The sequence below is a fragment of the Xyrauchen texanus genome, chromosome 18 (genome assembly GCF_025860055.1).
Source record: "Xyrauchen texanus isolate HMW12.3.18 chromosome 18, RBS_HiC_50CHRs, whole genome shotgun sequence".
Classification (NCBI taxonomy): domain Eukaryota; kingdom Metazoa; phylum Chordata; class Actinopteri; order Cypriniformes; family Catostomidae; genus Xyrauchen; species Xyrauchen texanus.
Genome location: NC_068293.1, coordinates 1,240,344 through 1,257,000, shown reverse-complemented (window position 1 = coordinate 1,257,000; position 16,657 = coordinate 1,240,344). Strand labels below are relative to the sequence as shown.

Sequence of the window (16,657 nt, the reverse complement as noted above, 5' to 3'; positions counted from 1 at the left end):
GGATTATTGATATCTTAAATACTGTTGTTGTGGCAGCTCTTCAAACTTGAATTTTCTTTTTTGATACCTGGTGCAGGGGCTCAGTAGCGCCACCTTCAGACAAAAGTGGGGTATTGGTTTCATACTTTGACCTAGAGTCAGATATTTTGGTTTGAATGTGGAACACATTGCAAATGAACTTTGAAGCTCCAAAAGCACACAAAGGAAGCATAAAGCAAGGAAGTGTGTTATAACTTTTGCATATATTAACTGATCTCGATGAAACTTCAGCAGTGTGTCACATGGATGTGACTACTGTGAGTCAAAGTTATAGCGCCACCAACTGGCAGAAGGAAGTGTGTCACTTTCAAAATGCTTTGAAATCACCCCCTTATGTCTCAATTGAACAAACAGTTGATAAAGAAATCGGGTATCAATATATTGAATTATGAATTATTGCAGTGATCAACTTTAATGTCCGGTTAAGATGAAAATAAACTATTGCTCTGTCTAAGCCATTATCTTTCTGAAACACGTCACAAAAACTTACAGAAACTGATAACACAAACATGATGTTGGAAATATACACTTATCAGAATAGTTATATTAAACTTTAGTCTATTTCAGTTAAAGCCATTTCAGTTATAAAGCTGTCTCATGTAATTTCTCCTTTAATTCTATAATATAACCACTAGGTGGAGTTCTAAGCCTATTTTCTGTATTCTCGTTGTTTTAACGTATGAAGAAGACTTGTACATGTTGTTGAGAACGCAGTAAAGTGTGACGCATATTTCGTTCTGTGAGTTTTATGAGTACTCCGAGTCTTTATTAAAACCAACACATGAAACATATGTCTAAAGAAAGTAGGGATGGGCTGATCGATCCGAACGTAACAAAACGTCCGAGAATGATGATCAAATTTCAAAATGCTTTGAAATCACACTCTTATTTTTATTGTAAACCTGTGATAAAACATCGATGCTTGTGTTTTACATTTTTAAGAAAACAAAAAAAATGGCAGCAAACAACCACTTTTATAATTATTGTTTTGCGATCTTTGCGATTGATTTTCTTTCTGATTAATTTTCTGATAAATCTACCATTTGTTGTTGAAATGACGTAGTTCCAACGGGAGTGCGAAGTGGAGGGCGGGTCCACTCTTCATGTAGCCAATCAGATGAGCTAATCGCTAACTCTCGATTTACTCTTATCTGATTGGTTTAAAAACACGCCAGTCACCAGAACACATCTTTAACATAATTTGGCTCAGACCCGTTCTCGTTGCTGCAATGGTACTTTTAATAATGCACACATGCATGTTAAATAATAAATAAATAAAAGAACAAATGAATAAATAAATGAATAAATAAACCATGATTACTTAAGGTTACAAATACACACACACACACACACACTCCATCATTGCAATCTTGACATCGCAGCCTGTTCATTATATCCGCAATAAAATATAATAATAAAATAGTAAACCTAACATATAAAAATTACTCTGTTTAAATTAGGGCTGGGCGATAAAACGATCTCGATATGGCATCGCGATAATATTTATTTAGACTACGATGATAAACTTTTGACATGTTTACTCGATATGGATAGACCTAACAGCCTATTACAAAGCAGAAATAAACGGACAACAGCCAGTCAGAACGCAGATTTTGGCTTGTGCGTCTAAGTACACGCCCATTTGCTAGCAGAGCACTGTTTGAGCTACCGGCAGTGAAGAAAGTGAGTGTAAAGAAAAAATGAGTGGAAACGACGAACTCGAACTATCTTCCAAAGCTGAGGAAATTGTTGACAAAAAAGGTAACAAGACGTCAATTATATGGAAGTGGTTTGGATATCTGAAAAGCGACGACGCGCAAATAAAGACGGTCTGCGAAATATGCCGTCGGTCGGTGATAACCAAGACGGAAACACAACAAATAAAACCTTTTCGGTCACCTGAAAAGGTACCATCCCAGCGACCACACCGAGAGTATGAAAATGCGGGCCCATGTTAATGTTACTCCGTCCAAAAGTTTTGCAGACTAGTCTTTCTGGCAAAAAACCTATAATAGGGTAATTAGGGTTACATGAGCACTACCTAAAAGGTGTAGCATAGTGACTGGTTTACAATGTTTACATTTTGCACTTTTTACTCAGATTGCTACCTCTAAAACATTTGAGATATTTAAAACCAGTACACAATTAATATTTTATTTATCTGACAGTTAAGTACTTAAATCTGCCAGGGACTTTGTGGTTCACTTGTTTACATTTGTTGTCTTGGTTGTACCTCTGCAAACATTTTGAAATGTTTGCTGCCCTGCCAAAGAAATTTGATGTGATAGTACTGTAGTCACAGCTTTTAGTTTGATATTTTATAATCAGTTACAAGGCAAGCTAACTTGCATTGTTTTGTCAAGGCAGATAAAGCATGTTTGCTAAAAGTAAAATGTTAACATTTAGATTTAAAGTTTATCAATATTCTTTTATAACAAAATATATTCTCAACCAATCCATGTTTGCACAGTTAAATGATTGCATTGTTATTTATTTATGTTAATAAACTATATAGTTCAACTATTGAACCTTCTGGTTTCTTCAGGCATCATTATCAGTATACTTTTCAAACGGGCAGCATTATTAAATTATATATCGTAACAAATATCGATATCGATCAATATGGAAAAAATATCGTGATAATATATTTTGCCATATCGCCCAGCCCTAGTTTAAATAGTCAGTAGTACAATTCAGTATCATTCACAGTAAGCACCGCTCCACTGTGATGTTTCCAAGCATATTTTTAGCATGTAAAGCGGATGATTTTCTACGTCGGTATTGGAGCGTGAGTAAAGTACAAAGCCTATAATAAAGAATAGTTTAGCATCCAATTACATCGCAAATGTAAAAACATTTTGATTGTAAAGAGAGCGTTTTTTTTATTCGCGTTCTGTTCTGAATATCATTCAATTTCAAGGATTTGTTGTGGAATGTTTTGAGAGTATCATCAAATAAGAATAATTCTCTCGTTTTAGTGATTCCCTAGTTATTTTTTTTATAATTCTAATCAGGTAAGGCAAGTAAGTAATCTGTGTCTTTATATAAATAAACCAAAACAAAAAAGTTTGAGCACCGCTGCTTTATGGCACGTTTTGGATTGTGGTCAGCACAGAAAACAGCGCACGATTCTTAAATGGTTTGAAAGTTATATTGAAATGCTTACAAAGGAATGGATAAGAGGAATCGACATTTTTATTTAAAAACAAGTCATCTGAAACCTGACATCAAGTAAGGTGAGGAACAACGAATTTCACACACTTGGAAAATGCTTTTTATTTGAATAAGTGAATGTGGCTCTTAAAAGAGCCATTGTTGCTGCCCTTAAAAGGACATTTGTTGCTTCATCTTCTGAGTTCCACCTGCAGAGCTTCTCGGAGGTTGCTCGGCAGAAGCTGGTTTCCCTCTGGTCTCAGGTGGACTCCGTCTCTGCACAGATGGAACAAGCCGATGTTTCTGTGGTGAATGCAGCGCATCTGCCTCTCTGCCAAGAAGCCAGACATGGCGCCGTTGATCCACCGCCGGCTTCGTTCAATGCCATAGCCAGTCCTGCCAGTCTGTCCTCTCCAATTTAGACGGGGTAAAATGCCAGAAAACACCAGCCTGGTTCTGGGAAACATTTGTAAGACTTCGGTCAGGTCACTCTTTATTTCCCAAAGAAAATCGAGGCGGTTGCGGCCCACCCGACACAAACTGTTCCCTCCCAGGTGAATAATGAGAATATCTGGAGCTGTAGCTTTGGCCCTGAGAGAGCGCAGAGCTGGAAACAGCTGCTCCCAGAGTCTGCCTCCTCTGCCGTCCCAGGTGATCTCACACTGAAGACCGAGGTTTCCGCCCAGGCGCTGCTCACAGAAGCGAGTATGCAGTGTGCGGATGATGGAACTGCCGACGATCCAAACACGTGAAGCCATCTCAAAGACGAGTGAGGGAATGTGATTTACAACCGGTATTTATGAGTGTTGCACGTTTGGTTCCTAAAGGTGTTACAGGCCCCACCCATTTCCAGATTCAATAATCGGCTCGTTCTTACATAGTAGAGCACGTTCGCACATGCGCAGTCTTCAAAAACGGTGCTTTATTTATTTATGTACCGTACAAAAACGGTACATAAATAACATTTGTATGTGTTCTAAACAAAAGACACAGGTTGTACTGAATGTCAGCTTGTTTATTTGGCTCAAGATAAGGATTTATTAAGTCCACATGTCATGCAAACAAGAAATGCTTCTAACTAGGTCGAGAGCTGTCGTTGCGAATGTTCGTTGGAGCTCTACAGCACACATCTTCTTCTCGACAGTCAAAGCGAGGTTACGTTATTGCCCATCGTGCACAGCAACCCTAAAGGCACGGGTGGCGGTGCCACCGGCTTGGGCCCGTCATCGCTGCTCGCAGCTTTAATTATACTTATTTTTATTTCTTATCTCTTCCCCTTATATTTTTTTATTATCTTTTATTTCTTTCTTTTTACTCTTTTTGTTATCCTCTTTATTTTCTTAACTTATATTTTCTCTTATTCTTTTATTTTATTATTTGCTTATGTTCCTTCTTTTATTGCTTATATGGTTTCACTTTATTTCTTCTCAAAACCAACTATTTGTTTATTCATGCTTTATGTTTGTTAGTATAATCTTATTTTGTGATTTACAAAACTTTTCTGAAAACATGGTTATACCTCACATACTACTTATACATACATCTTGGGTACAAAGTCTAAACTGGATAACATGATTATACATTACTTATTTCTTATACATACAGCATGGTCACAAGTGTTTAAACTAATGCATTCATTTTTCTAATTATTTGCTTTATCATGCATTATAGGCTACTTTCATTTTTGATTATATATTTATTTCAACATGAGCAATACATTGCTTTCACATAAGTAATGCATCATTATCTATGTCTATATTAGCAATACACACTTAAGTTTTGCATTCTGCTTTATATCATGCATATCTATGTTTCCCTATCCAAGTCTGCCCTCTTAAAACAACGTTTCCCAATAATGTGCCACTTCAGATTTCAAGTAAGGAATATTCGCCTCCTTGACTGACACTTTCAAATGTCCCTTGTATATATCTATCTCATCTCTATGGCCTGTTTTACAGAGTGTAGTTATGTGATCCACAAATAATTTAGGATCTATGTTCCTAACCGCAACATCCAACCAGTTAACAAATGGCCACTCCTGTTCTATTTCTCCTAAATTCACCACTTCAGTTAAGGTTCTCATTAACTCCTTCTTTTTTGCAGTAAATTTTCTCTTCTGCCCTGCGTAATCTATGTACTCTGATTCTTTCCAAAAATGATCGCTGATTCCCTTTAACTCTATCAGTGCTCTTTCCAATTCTCTCTCCCACTCTTCAGATCTGCATTGATCTCCAACTTTACAAAACTCGCTTGTCTCATCAACACTGTAATCATGCATTTGAATAAACACAAAAACAGCGCATTTAGTACCGTAAGCACACATGCACCAACAACATAGTTAGTCATGCACATTATTCATTATCTCAAACATGCACATAGTTCAACATTTCCCCGTTTTCTACACAGTCCGGGTTCCGTCAAACACTTCAATAAATAACTAAATCTAACACCTGGAGGAATTTTACACGAATTTCACTTCTCCACCTGTGTTAGGATTTTCACCTGTACAGGATTTTCAGCCACTCTTCTGGCAAAACCTTGAATAAATGCACCTAACCGGGAATTTTCACGCGCGTCGCTTCTCGACTCACCCCCAGGCTTTTTCTACCTTCTTCAAATAAACTTTCTTAAACTCTCTTTAAACAATCCCACCCCCTATTTTTGAAATCTGGAACTCGCCTCTATTTTAGCCAATTAGTTCAAATTATTCTATGTCCGGACTGGCAAAAGTCTTAGGAAGCCACTTACCGGGACTCGCTACCACAGATCACACAAAAACACCTTAAGCAAAGATGCTTACCTCAGTTTCTGGCGCCGGTGTTTCTGTGCGATTCGTGCAAGCCGTCCCACCAGCGACCTCTGCCCCTTGACCTCAATGCCAGCCCCACGAGTTGAGGCCAAAGATATGTCGTGGAATATCGCGATGAATCTCTCTTAGTTGTAAGAAAACTCTCGGAGTCTTGAGTTCCAGATGCCAAAGTTGTAGTTTATTGAACACCAACAAACATGAGACCGGCCAGCTGTCCGTTCTGACTGTCTTAGTCCAAAACCTCCTCTTCTATACAGTTTGTTATCTGGCATTACCTCATTTCTGTGCCCCTTTGTTATTTTTGTAACCAATGGATACTATTTGCCACCATTATCTCACAGAGCCTTTTGATATCTTTTTACTGGTAGAAACTTGGCTTTAGTCTATCTTCAAGGTCCTTAGTCTCATTATTTTGTTACAGCTGGGTGCTCTTTGTGGCCTCTGCAGCATCAACACTTTTAGTAACCTCATATGCTCTCTCCTGGGTCACACAAAGGCCAGGAAACTCATATAAGTATTTTGATATATAAGAAACATACTAGAATATTGAAAAATATACTATAGCATCTGGAAATTATTCACAGTGCTTAACTTTTTCCACATTTTGTTATGTTATAGCCTTATTCCAAAATGGATTAAATTCATTATTTTCCTCAAAATTCTACAAACAATATCCCATAATGACAACTTGAAAGTAGTTTTTTGAAATATTTGCAAATTTATAAAAAATAAAAAACTGAAGAAAAAAAAATCACATGTACATAAGTATTCACAGCCTTTGCTCAATACTTTGAAGCACCTTTGCACCAATTACAGCCTCAAGTATTTTTGTGTATGATGCTACAAGCTTGGCGCACCTATTTTTGGGCAGTTTCTCCCATTCATCTTTGCAGGACCACTCAAGCTCCATCAGGTTGGATGGGGAGCGTCGGTGCACAGCCATTTTCAGATTTCTCCAGAGATGTTCAATCGGGTTCAAGTCTGGGACCTGGCTGGGCCACTCAAGGACATTCACAGAGTTGTCCCATAGCCACTCCTTTGTTATCTTGACTGTGTGCTTAGGGTCGTTGTCCTGTTGGAATATGAACCTTCTCCCCAGTCTGAGGTCCAGAGTGCTCTGGAGCAGGTTTTGCTGCATTCATCTTTCCCTCGATCCTGACTACTCTCCCAGTTCCTGCCGCTGAAAACCATCCCCACAGCATGATGCTGCCACCACCATGCTTCACTGTAAGGATGGTATTGGCCAGGTGATGAGCGGTGCCAGGTTTACTCTAGACATGATGCTTGCAATTCTCGCCAAATTGTTCAATCGTTGTTTCATCAGACCAGAGAACTTTGTTTCTCATGGTCTGAGAGTCCTTCAGGTGCCTTTTGGCAAACTCCAGACAGGCTATCGTGTGCCTTTTACAGAGGAGTGGCTTCCGTCTGGCTACTCTACCATACAGGCCTGATTTGTGGAGTGCTGTGTAACGGTGGTCACCCAACAATGAAAAAAAAACTATTTGAACACACAAAAAAATAAAATAAAAAATGTTCTTAGGTGAGAATCGAACCCAGGTCTTCAGTGTGGCAATGTAGAGATCTAACCGCTAGACCACAGTGACGACTACTTTCTGTGGTCGGCAACAGTGTTAGATCGAAAGAAAACAATCATTAATATTCGGGCACAAGTATACACCTGTCACACAGATTTATAATATCGTCCCGGATAGCTATAACAACCACCCGTTACATACAAAAAGAAAGAAAAAAAGGAAACTACATAAGAAATTATATGCACTTTCTTTAATAAGATTAGAAAGGTTTTTCATCTACACAATTTACTTCAAAAATAGTAGAATAATAAACATAAGAAAAATCAACACTTTAAATCACAGTAGCACTATATCATGTTAAAAAAAGTAGAGAGAGAGGAAAACAAAAAAGAAAACTAGCACTCTGCATTAAATCTGCAGTGTGTGCGTGTGTGTGTGTGTGTGTGTACGAATTGATTTCGGGTTTGGGAATATAGCAACGCCACACTGACCCAAGTTGGCAGCACGGGTGGTCAAGATGTATAACTCGGGAACATTGGCAGCGTCAGTCCGTCTTTGCTGCTGCTCTCCACGATGCCCGAAAACACACTCTTCTCACATAATCCACCCGCAATAACAGCATCCAACGGGAATGTGACACACTCCACTCGACAGTAGAACCGGAACCCCTAAACTCTTTAAATCATGCCGCTATATACTCATTTCCGTTTTAATTATCCTCTCCTCCAATCGTGCCAGAGTATAGATTGGGAGGAGGTGACAGAGAGTGAAGGTACTTAAAGGGGCAGTACAAAAAAAATATATCTATATTGCTACACTCTCCCCCCCTGGCTGAAACAACCCATGGTTGTTAAGATAGAAAAATCAAAAACCCAAGAACTCCTCATCTGAGGTTTCTCGAAAGAGGTCTTGAAGTTTCCTCTTCGCCTGGTCGTCTAACTCCTCAGCTGTTGGAAAACACATTTTAAGATTGCACACATGTGCAGTGCGCACATCTTCTCCAGTGGCCTGCAACGCTATGCGATAATTCAAAGGTCCCAGTTGTTTCAGAATCCGGTAAGGCCCTTTCCATTTAGGTGCCAATTTTGCGCTAAACTTGTGTTGTGCACTCGACTGAGGAAAGTTTCGAAGCCATACCCGGTCTTTGATTTTGAAAGTGATATCTTGTCTTTTTTTGTTATAGTTCCGGAGTTGTCGGTGTTTGGCTTTTCTGCTGCTCTCTCTAGCTTGAGATTGCAGTTGTTGTATGTGACAAACCACATCATAGGAGGAAGCGTTCGGAGTGAGATTTGGACCGTGAAGTATTTTATCCATTGGCCCATGGAGTTTCCTTCCAAGCTGCAATTCTGCAGGGGTTACTCCAATGGTCTCCTGGATGGCAGAATTCATGGCAAATCGCAACTCCGATAAGAACTGATCCCATTTCGTGTGGTTGTCATCCACATATGCCGCAATCATGTTTTTAAGAGTTCTGTTCACACGTTCAGTCATGTTAGTCTGAGGATGATATGCGGTGGTTAACTCGTGGGTAACTCTCCATTTATCACATAATTCTCTGAACACAGATGAGATGAATTGGCTGCCCCTATCAGAAAGAATGAAGTCTGGAACTCCCCACCGAGTTAAGATTTATTTTCTTAGAATTGTTGCAACACTCTGAGCAGTGGCGTGACGCATGGGGAAAAACTCAACCCATCGTGTGTGATAATCGACAAAAACCAGCAAGTACTCATTTTGCTGTGTACTTCGGTGTAGTGGGCCCATAATATCTACTCCCAGCATTTCATTTGGACGAGTGGTGGTAATTGATTGGAGTTTCCCTGCAGGTTTCTGGTTATCATGCCTGAGGGTTTGGCATGTCACACAACTCCTGACATGATGTTTCACATTAGTCCACATTCCTGGCCAAAACGCTACTTCCTGGAGCCGTTTATAGGTTTTATAGATTCCTCGATGGCCACTTAGGGGGTGGGAATGATAATGCTGTAGGAGTGTCGGCCTGAGACTGCTGGAAACATACACTCTATAGTGTATTTGCTCATTCACTAGGTAAGTTTTGTGATACAACTTATCCTCTACCACTTCATATTGGTCAATTTGTGGACTTTGTTTTTCCGCTACTGCCTGCAATATCGTTGTTATTTCACAGTCTTTATGCTGTTCCTCCCACAGTACATCATCTGACACTGGAAGCTCTGGGTGTTGGTCCGTCTTTTGCTTGTTGTAAAGAGTGCAACATGCTGTGATGGGAGAACTTGCTGTAGTGGAAGACCTGGACAAAGCATCAGGGGCTACGTTTAATTTTCCTTTACGGTATTCAATGACGAAGTTGAATTTTTGCAGTCTCAGGACCCATCGGATGAGGCGGCTGTTGGTTTTGGTGGATCCCATGACCCATTGCAGAGCGGAATGGTCTGTGACAACAGTGAAGAGTTTATATTCAAGGTAATGTTGCCACTTTCCCAAGGCCCACACAACTGCCAGACACTCTTTTTCTGTTGCTGTGTAGTTGACTTCTGCCCCAGATAAAGTTCGGCTGGCATAAGCAATAACCTCCTCTCTGCCTAGATCTTTCCGCTGTGTGAGAATAGCACCCAGTCTTGTGTCGCTGGCGTCTGTATATACGATGAATGGAACTCGAAGATCAGGTGGCCGAGAATGGGGGGCGACGAGAGGCATGCTTTTAACTGGTCAAACGCTTGTTGACACAGCATCATCCATTTAAACACTTGTCCTTTTTTTCATTGAATTTAGGGGCTCAGCAATTTTAGAAAAATTTGGCGCAAACCGGTGGTACCATCCAGATAAGCCCAGGAACCGCTGAACTTCCTTCAAGTTGCAGGGGGCAGGAAAGGAGCGAATGGCCTCAACTTTACTTGGATCAGCCGTGATGCCATCAGTGCTCACCACATGACCCAGAAAAGTGATTTCTGAGAGACAAAACTTACACTTTTTCAAGTTAATAGTCAAACCAGCAGTTTCCAGCCTGTGGAGGACAGTCTGAAGGTCACAGAAATGCTGGTTCACAGAGGGAGAATAAATGATGATGTCATCAATGTAGACAAAACATATTTTACTCCTTAGCTCCCCCAGGACTGTCTCCATTAGCCGCTGGAGGGTAGCAGGTGCATTTTTCAAACCAAAAGGCATAACATTGAAGTGATATAGACCTGCAGGTACGATAAAAGCAGTCTTGGCTTTACTATCAGGGTCCATTGTCACTTGCCAATACCCGCTGTTGAGGTCTATGGTAGAGAAAATGGATGCCCCAGAGAGTGATTCTAGGATCTCTGTGATATTTGGGAGGGGGTAAGCGTCATTTTCTGTAGTTGCATTGACTTTACGGTAGTCTACACAGAACCTTAGTTTTCCATTTTTCTTTGGAACAAGGACTACTGGTGAGGCCCAACCAGAATGTGATGGCTCCACAATTCCTTCTTTCAACATCACCTCCAATTGTTCATCCATTGCCTGTTGTTTTACAGGTGACAACCGATAGGGCCGTTGCTTGATAGGTACCTGACAGGTGGTGTAAATGCGATGTTTCAGGACCTCCGTTCGTCCAGTTTGGTGAGTACATACTCGTGGGTTGCTTTCTAGGATCTGAAGTAGCTGCTGCTTTTCCTCCAGGGGTAGATGCGCTTTACTTACTGCATCCAAAATTAGGGTTGCATTATCCACACTATCAGTTTGTAGCATGGTCAAAAAAGGTTGGGGAGGAGGAACAGCACTTAACAGGGAAAAGTTTAGTTTACTTTTGCTGGTTTTATTCTCCTCCTTCATGGGTGGCGTGTTAACCAGGGTTTCACTGGCATTTCCAGGTTGAAATGGATATTCTTCAGCAAGGTAAGACTTGAAGGATTATTTGTGTTCACTGACATTAATCTGCAGGCCACTAAAAAAGATAAAGTCCAATCCCAGGACGATGGCATAAGCAAGGGCTTGAGAAGGGAGGACAACAACAGGTAATGTAATGGCTTTACCATGTAGATGAATAGTGGTGTTTATCCATCCTAGAGGACTCTCACCTTTGCCATTGGCCAGATAGAGAGGACCACAAGACCATGGTTGGAGCTGATCCTGGATGGCAAGCTGCTTCATAAGGTTTTCGTGAAGTAGCGTGCAACTTGCTCCAGTATCCATGATGGCTTTCCCCACCCAAAAACCAACGCGGATTGGGACTACTAATTGCTGTGGTATGGTCATGAATGCAATTGATCTTGAAGTGTTTGAGATACTCTGGGTTTCTGCTTGTGACTGGGATGTACCAGGGGCTGCTACAGTGTTACTGGAAAGCCGTCCCCCTGATTTTGCAGAGTGGTGAGAATACTTTCCATGGGTGAACTGTTGTTGCCCAGAAGACTGATGAGAAGATGGACGTACATACAATGGGCAATTTCCTGGAGGATGTGGTCCATTACATCTCCAACACTGTACCGGTGGTTTCTCAGCAGGTCAGTTGGGTTGGGTCACTTGGTGTTTTTTTGGATTGGCTTGTTGTTTAAGGCCCACACACCCTTCATACCGAAGCTGTTCTTCGAAATCCTTTTCCAGTTGGTGTCCGAGTTTAACCAAATCTTCAACGGTGTTCACCCGACTCCGCAGCTGACTTGCCAGGTAAGGCTTGATATTTTTTAAGATCATTTTGACAATCTCGTTTTCTGTTAGAGTGCTCTTCCATCTTTTGCACAATGCATGATAAGTGAATGCAAAGTCTCTAACTGATTCTTTATCCCCTTGAACTCTAGTACGGACACGTTCAGCCAGCTCATCCTCATAGTCCTCGGACAGGAAAGCAGAGAGGAATGAGGTCTCAAATTCCTTCCAAGTAGTTATATTAAAACGACTTCCCACCAATCACGTGCAGTGCCATGCAATACTGTGCGGAAGGTTGCCAGGAGGTCTGCATCTGTCAAAGGATGTAGAGCTAGAAAATCTTGACACTTGGTCAAGTACAATAGGGGGTCAATATCATCTGTATGCCGCCCAAAAGTGGGAAAGGTGAATTTATTATGGTCACTTTTTACCATAGGAGTCGATATAGGGGTTGAAATAGTTTCTGGTGCTTGGGGTGTTGGGCGTGTAGTACTTGGAACTTGAGCTGTTGTTTCTTTCATTTGGGGTTCAACAGTTTTCTTTTTGTACACTTGGAAATCATTTTGCAGCTCGCCTACACAGATACGACATTTGTCAATTTGTGTTTCACATTGCTGAAGATTTGTTGTTACCTTATCAAGGCCACCTAAAAGGGTGTAGAAGGGTGTGTTGGATGGTTTGGATATCCTGTTGGACCTCTACGCGTAGCCTTTCCACCTACTCGTAGCCTTTCCACCTGATCCCAAACTGCAGAAGTGATAGTTGATTCCATTTTCTGAATTTCCTTCGAGAACATCAGTTTCACAGCCTTAACCAATTGGTCGGTCTCAGCTGCCTCTTGTTGTTTAGATTCAGTCAGTAAGGTCAGAACCTGTTGCTTGTTGGTCTCCACCTTGGCTGAAAGATCGTTGATCTGGCTTTCACGGTGAGAAGAGGATGCCTTTAATACCTGGGTGAGCTCATTTACAGTTTTCTCCTGATTTTTCATGAATTCCCTCAGATTGTCCCAGTTACCTTGTACCTGAGCAGTGAAATGGTGAATTTCCCTCCCAGGGGTTGGAAGGATGCCGGGCAGGGCATGCTGATCCATTGAGGAAAGAGACGTAACATCAGGGGACGTACAAAGTTGCATGTTGTCAGATTCTGGGGCCCAAGTGAGGGGCTGCACTGATATACTGCCTCCTCGAGCAGGGGAGAGCATCTGCACCTGGGTTCCTGGATAGGGGAAGCTGTATGGAGTGGAAATGTTGGGTGGTGCATCCGGTTCATCAATGTTCACATAAGTGGGGGCCATGTGTGTTAATGTTTGGGTGTACTGCAAATGTTGGAAAATAAATGAAAATCAAGATACTGTATGGGCAACAGGGGTTTAGTAATAAAAACAGCTTTTTTCTCAATAGTCAATTTTGAACATTTTCCCCAAACACCATCAAAAAAGGAAAAAACCCACCAGACACATATTCAAAAGCAGACAACACAAATTGACAAAGATCATTCAAAAGTTCAGGGATTCACGTGCTCACAATGCACACATTTTCCAAAGTTCACAGTCCCAAAGTTCAAGTTAAGTTCAAGTTAAGTTCAAGTTAAGTTCAAGTTAAGTTCAAGTTAAGTTCAAGTTAAGTTCAAGTTAATTTCAAGTTAAGTTCAAGTTAAGTTCAGGTTAAGTTCAGGTCCCTGTTCGGGCGCCACTTCTGTAATGGTGGTCACCCAACAATGAAAAAAAAAATTTGAACACACACAAAAAAAAAAAAAATGTTCTTAGGTGAGAATCGAACCTGGGTCTCCAGTGTGTCCTAACCGCTAGACCACAGTGTTGACTACCTTCTGTCATCGGCAACAGTTTTAGATCAACTCTCAGACCCAAGGCCTCGAAAAAAAAACAATCGTTAATATTCGGGTGCCAGACAAGTATACACCTGTCACACAGATTTATAATATCATCCCGGATAGCTATAACAACCACTCGTTACATACAAAAGAAAGAAAAAAAATGTAAGAAATAAGAAATTATATGCACTTTCTTTAATAAGATTAGAAAGGTTTTTCATCTACACAATTTACTTCAAAAATAGTAGAATAATAAACAAAAGAAAAATCAACACTTTAAATCACAGTAGCACAATATCATGTTAAAAAAAGTAGAGAGAGAGGAAAACAAAAACAAAAAAGAAAACTAGCACTCTGCGTTAAATCTGCAGTGTGTGCGTGTGTGTGTGTGTGTGTACGAATTGATTTCGGGTTTGGGAATATAGCAATGCCACACTGACCCAAGTTGTCAGCACGGGTGGTCAAGATGAGTGACTCGGGAACATCGGCAGCGTCAGTCCGTCTTTGCTCCTCCTCTCCACGATGCCCGAAAACACACTCTTCTCACATAATCCACCCGCAATAACAGCATCCAACGGGAATGTGAGACACTCCACTCGACAGTAGAACCGGAACCCCTAAACTCTTTAAATCATGCCGCCATATACTCATTTCCGTTGTTAATTATCCTCTCCTCCAATCGTGCCAGAGTATAGTTTGGGAGGAGGTGACAGAGAGTGAAGATACTTAAAGGGGCAGTACAAAAAAAAAATATCTATATTGCTACAGCTGCAGAGATGGTTGTTCTTGTGGAAGTTTCTCCTCTCTCCACAGAGAAACGCTGGAGCGCTGAAGGTGGTAACATAACAAAATGTTGAAAAATTGAAGCTCTGTGAATACTTTCCGGTTGCACTGTATGTGCGGCTTTGTTTGATGATGGATAAATATTTAATCACTACATGAATTCCTACGTTTTGGTGAAAACAATCTTTCCCCATTCAAAAAGATAGGAGCCTGAGGCATTGCCAAGTTGATTGTAGAGTTAACAGACTTGCTTTAAAAGGACTTTGTGCCACTGAAATAAAACAAACATGTTTTTTTGCAGCACAAGATTCCAGCAGCTATACAACAGGAGACGCGTGGAGCTCTGACATCATCACCCGGTGTCTGATGGTGTCCTCACGCACTGCAATCACACAGGAGCAGGTCTATGGTTTGTTTGATCTGATCCCGGGACTGGATTTCTGCGAGTTGCAGAGAGATCAGTACGGCTTCAGCAAAGGTTACATAATTCGCACTCCACTAAAATGTTTACTCTTTAAAAACACTCTTGCTCATTTTAAAGTGTTAGTTCACCAACTAATGAAAACTTGAGAACCAATGTCCATGTTGAATGTGTGATAGAAATGAAAGTTTACTGATGATCGTAATATATTATACTACTGTATATAATGTTGAATATAATGAAATGCTGAATGTAATGAGTAATAATGCAATGTGATGGTCCGGATAGGGCCAAATAATGTCTGACAAGTGTGTACAGGGTCAGAAATTTTTGGGGGTATGCTCGGGGCAAAAATGCCACTACAATTCAAAATGTTTTGGGTGAAAAATACCCAATTCTTATTTTTTTTTTTATTTGTAACATCTGATACAGTTCTTAATATCCTATTATAGTCCTAGTTATACATATTATGGCCTAAATTCTAAATTAATGTTTGATAAATTTTTAGAGTAAGAGGTAATATGTTCTCGATCTTGACAATTTGTATAAATGAATCAAATTGAAGTATTTGACATAAATGGATGATGCACAGTTTGTTTTTAAATAGTTTGAAAAAAAAGGCCTCAAAGGTAAAAAAATAAGGCCCCTGAAAATCAAATCCAGGAAAAAGTTAATTTTGTAAAAGTTAATTTCTGACAATGGTAGTTTATAAGTAATGTCTGATTTAACTAGTACATTTATAGCATGGCAAACATTATTTTACTGGCTAAGTCAAGTCATTTTTACTTGTATAGCAATTTTCACAACACACATCATATCAAAGCAGCTTTACAGAAAATGAAACTGTAATATATATATATATATATATATATATATATATATATATATATATATATATATATATGTCTTGGTGATCATTGTGTAGTTTGAATAAAATATTATTGTAAATTGTGTATAAAAATAAAATAAATAATTGTATTTAGAACCAGGGGAGCAAGCCGATGGTGATAAGCATACACTGCCATTTAAAATGTATTTTTTGGACTGTAATCAGTCACAATACTATTTTAACAATATTCATTTAAATATTGAAAATGTATGAAATCAGTGAGAGTGTGCAAGCATATTTATCTAACTTGAATCTGTATTTTTAGCTGAGCTAAATTATTAATATTTTTACTCTGGTTTCATCATTGCCCTCTGCTGCACTGAATTATAGTCCTAGTTCACCCCTGATGGACCATTTTGCACTTTAATGAACAGTACTTTTGTTACATTTTATTAGTAAAGGAAAGGAACTGTTTTACATATGTTTTCTTATTATCGTAACTTCTTGGCTCTTCAGCCTTTGATTTTAAGTATTGTGAGAGTATCAATTCATGAATTTAGTATCATTAATTCAGGATTGTAAATCAAATAAAATTGAATTATGCTATTCATCATTTAGGCTTATGTTTATTAATGACACATTTATTAAAATACAGAAAATAT

General features: G+C 39.7%; 1 protein-coding gene across 1 annotated transcript in view; it reads left to right on the top strand.

Moving 5' to 3' along the window:
- rbm45 (RNA binding motif protein 45) overlaps positions 1 to 16,657 on the top strand; it is an 86,782-nt gene that overhangs the window by 24,711 nt on the left and 45,414 nt on the right. The window contains exon 5 of the mRNA XM_052148741.1: positions 15,047 to 15,223. Coding sequence (XP_052004701.1) covers positions 15,047 to 15,223 — 177 coding nt within the window. The remainder of the gene's footprint in view (positions 1 to 15,046; positions 15,224 to 16,657) is intronic.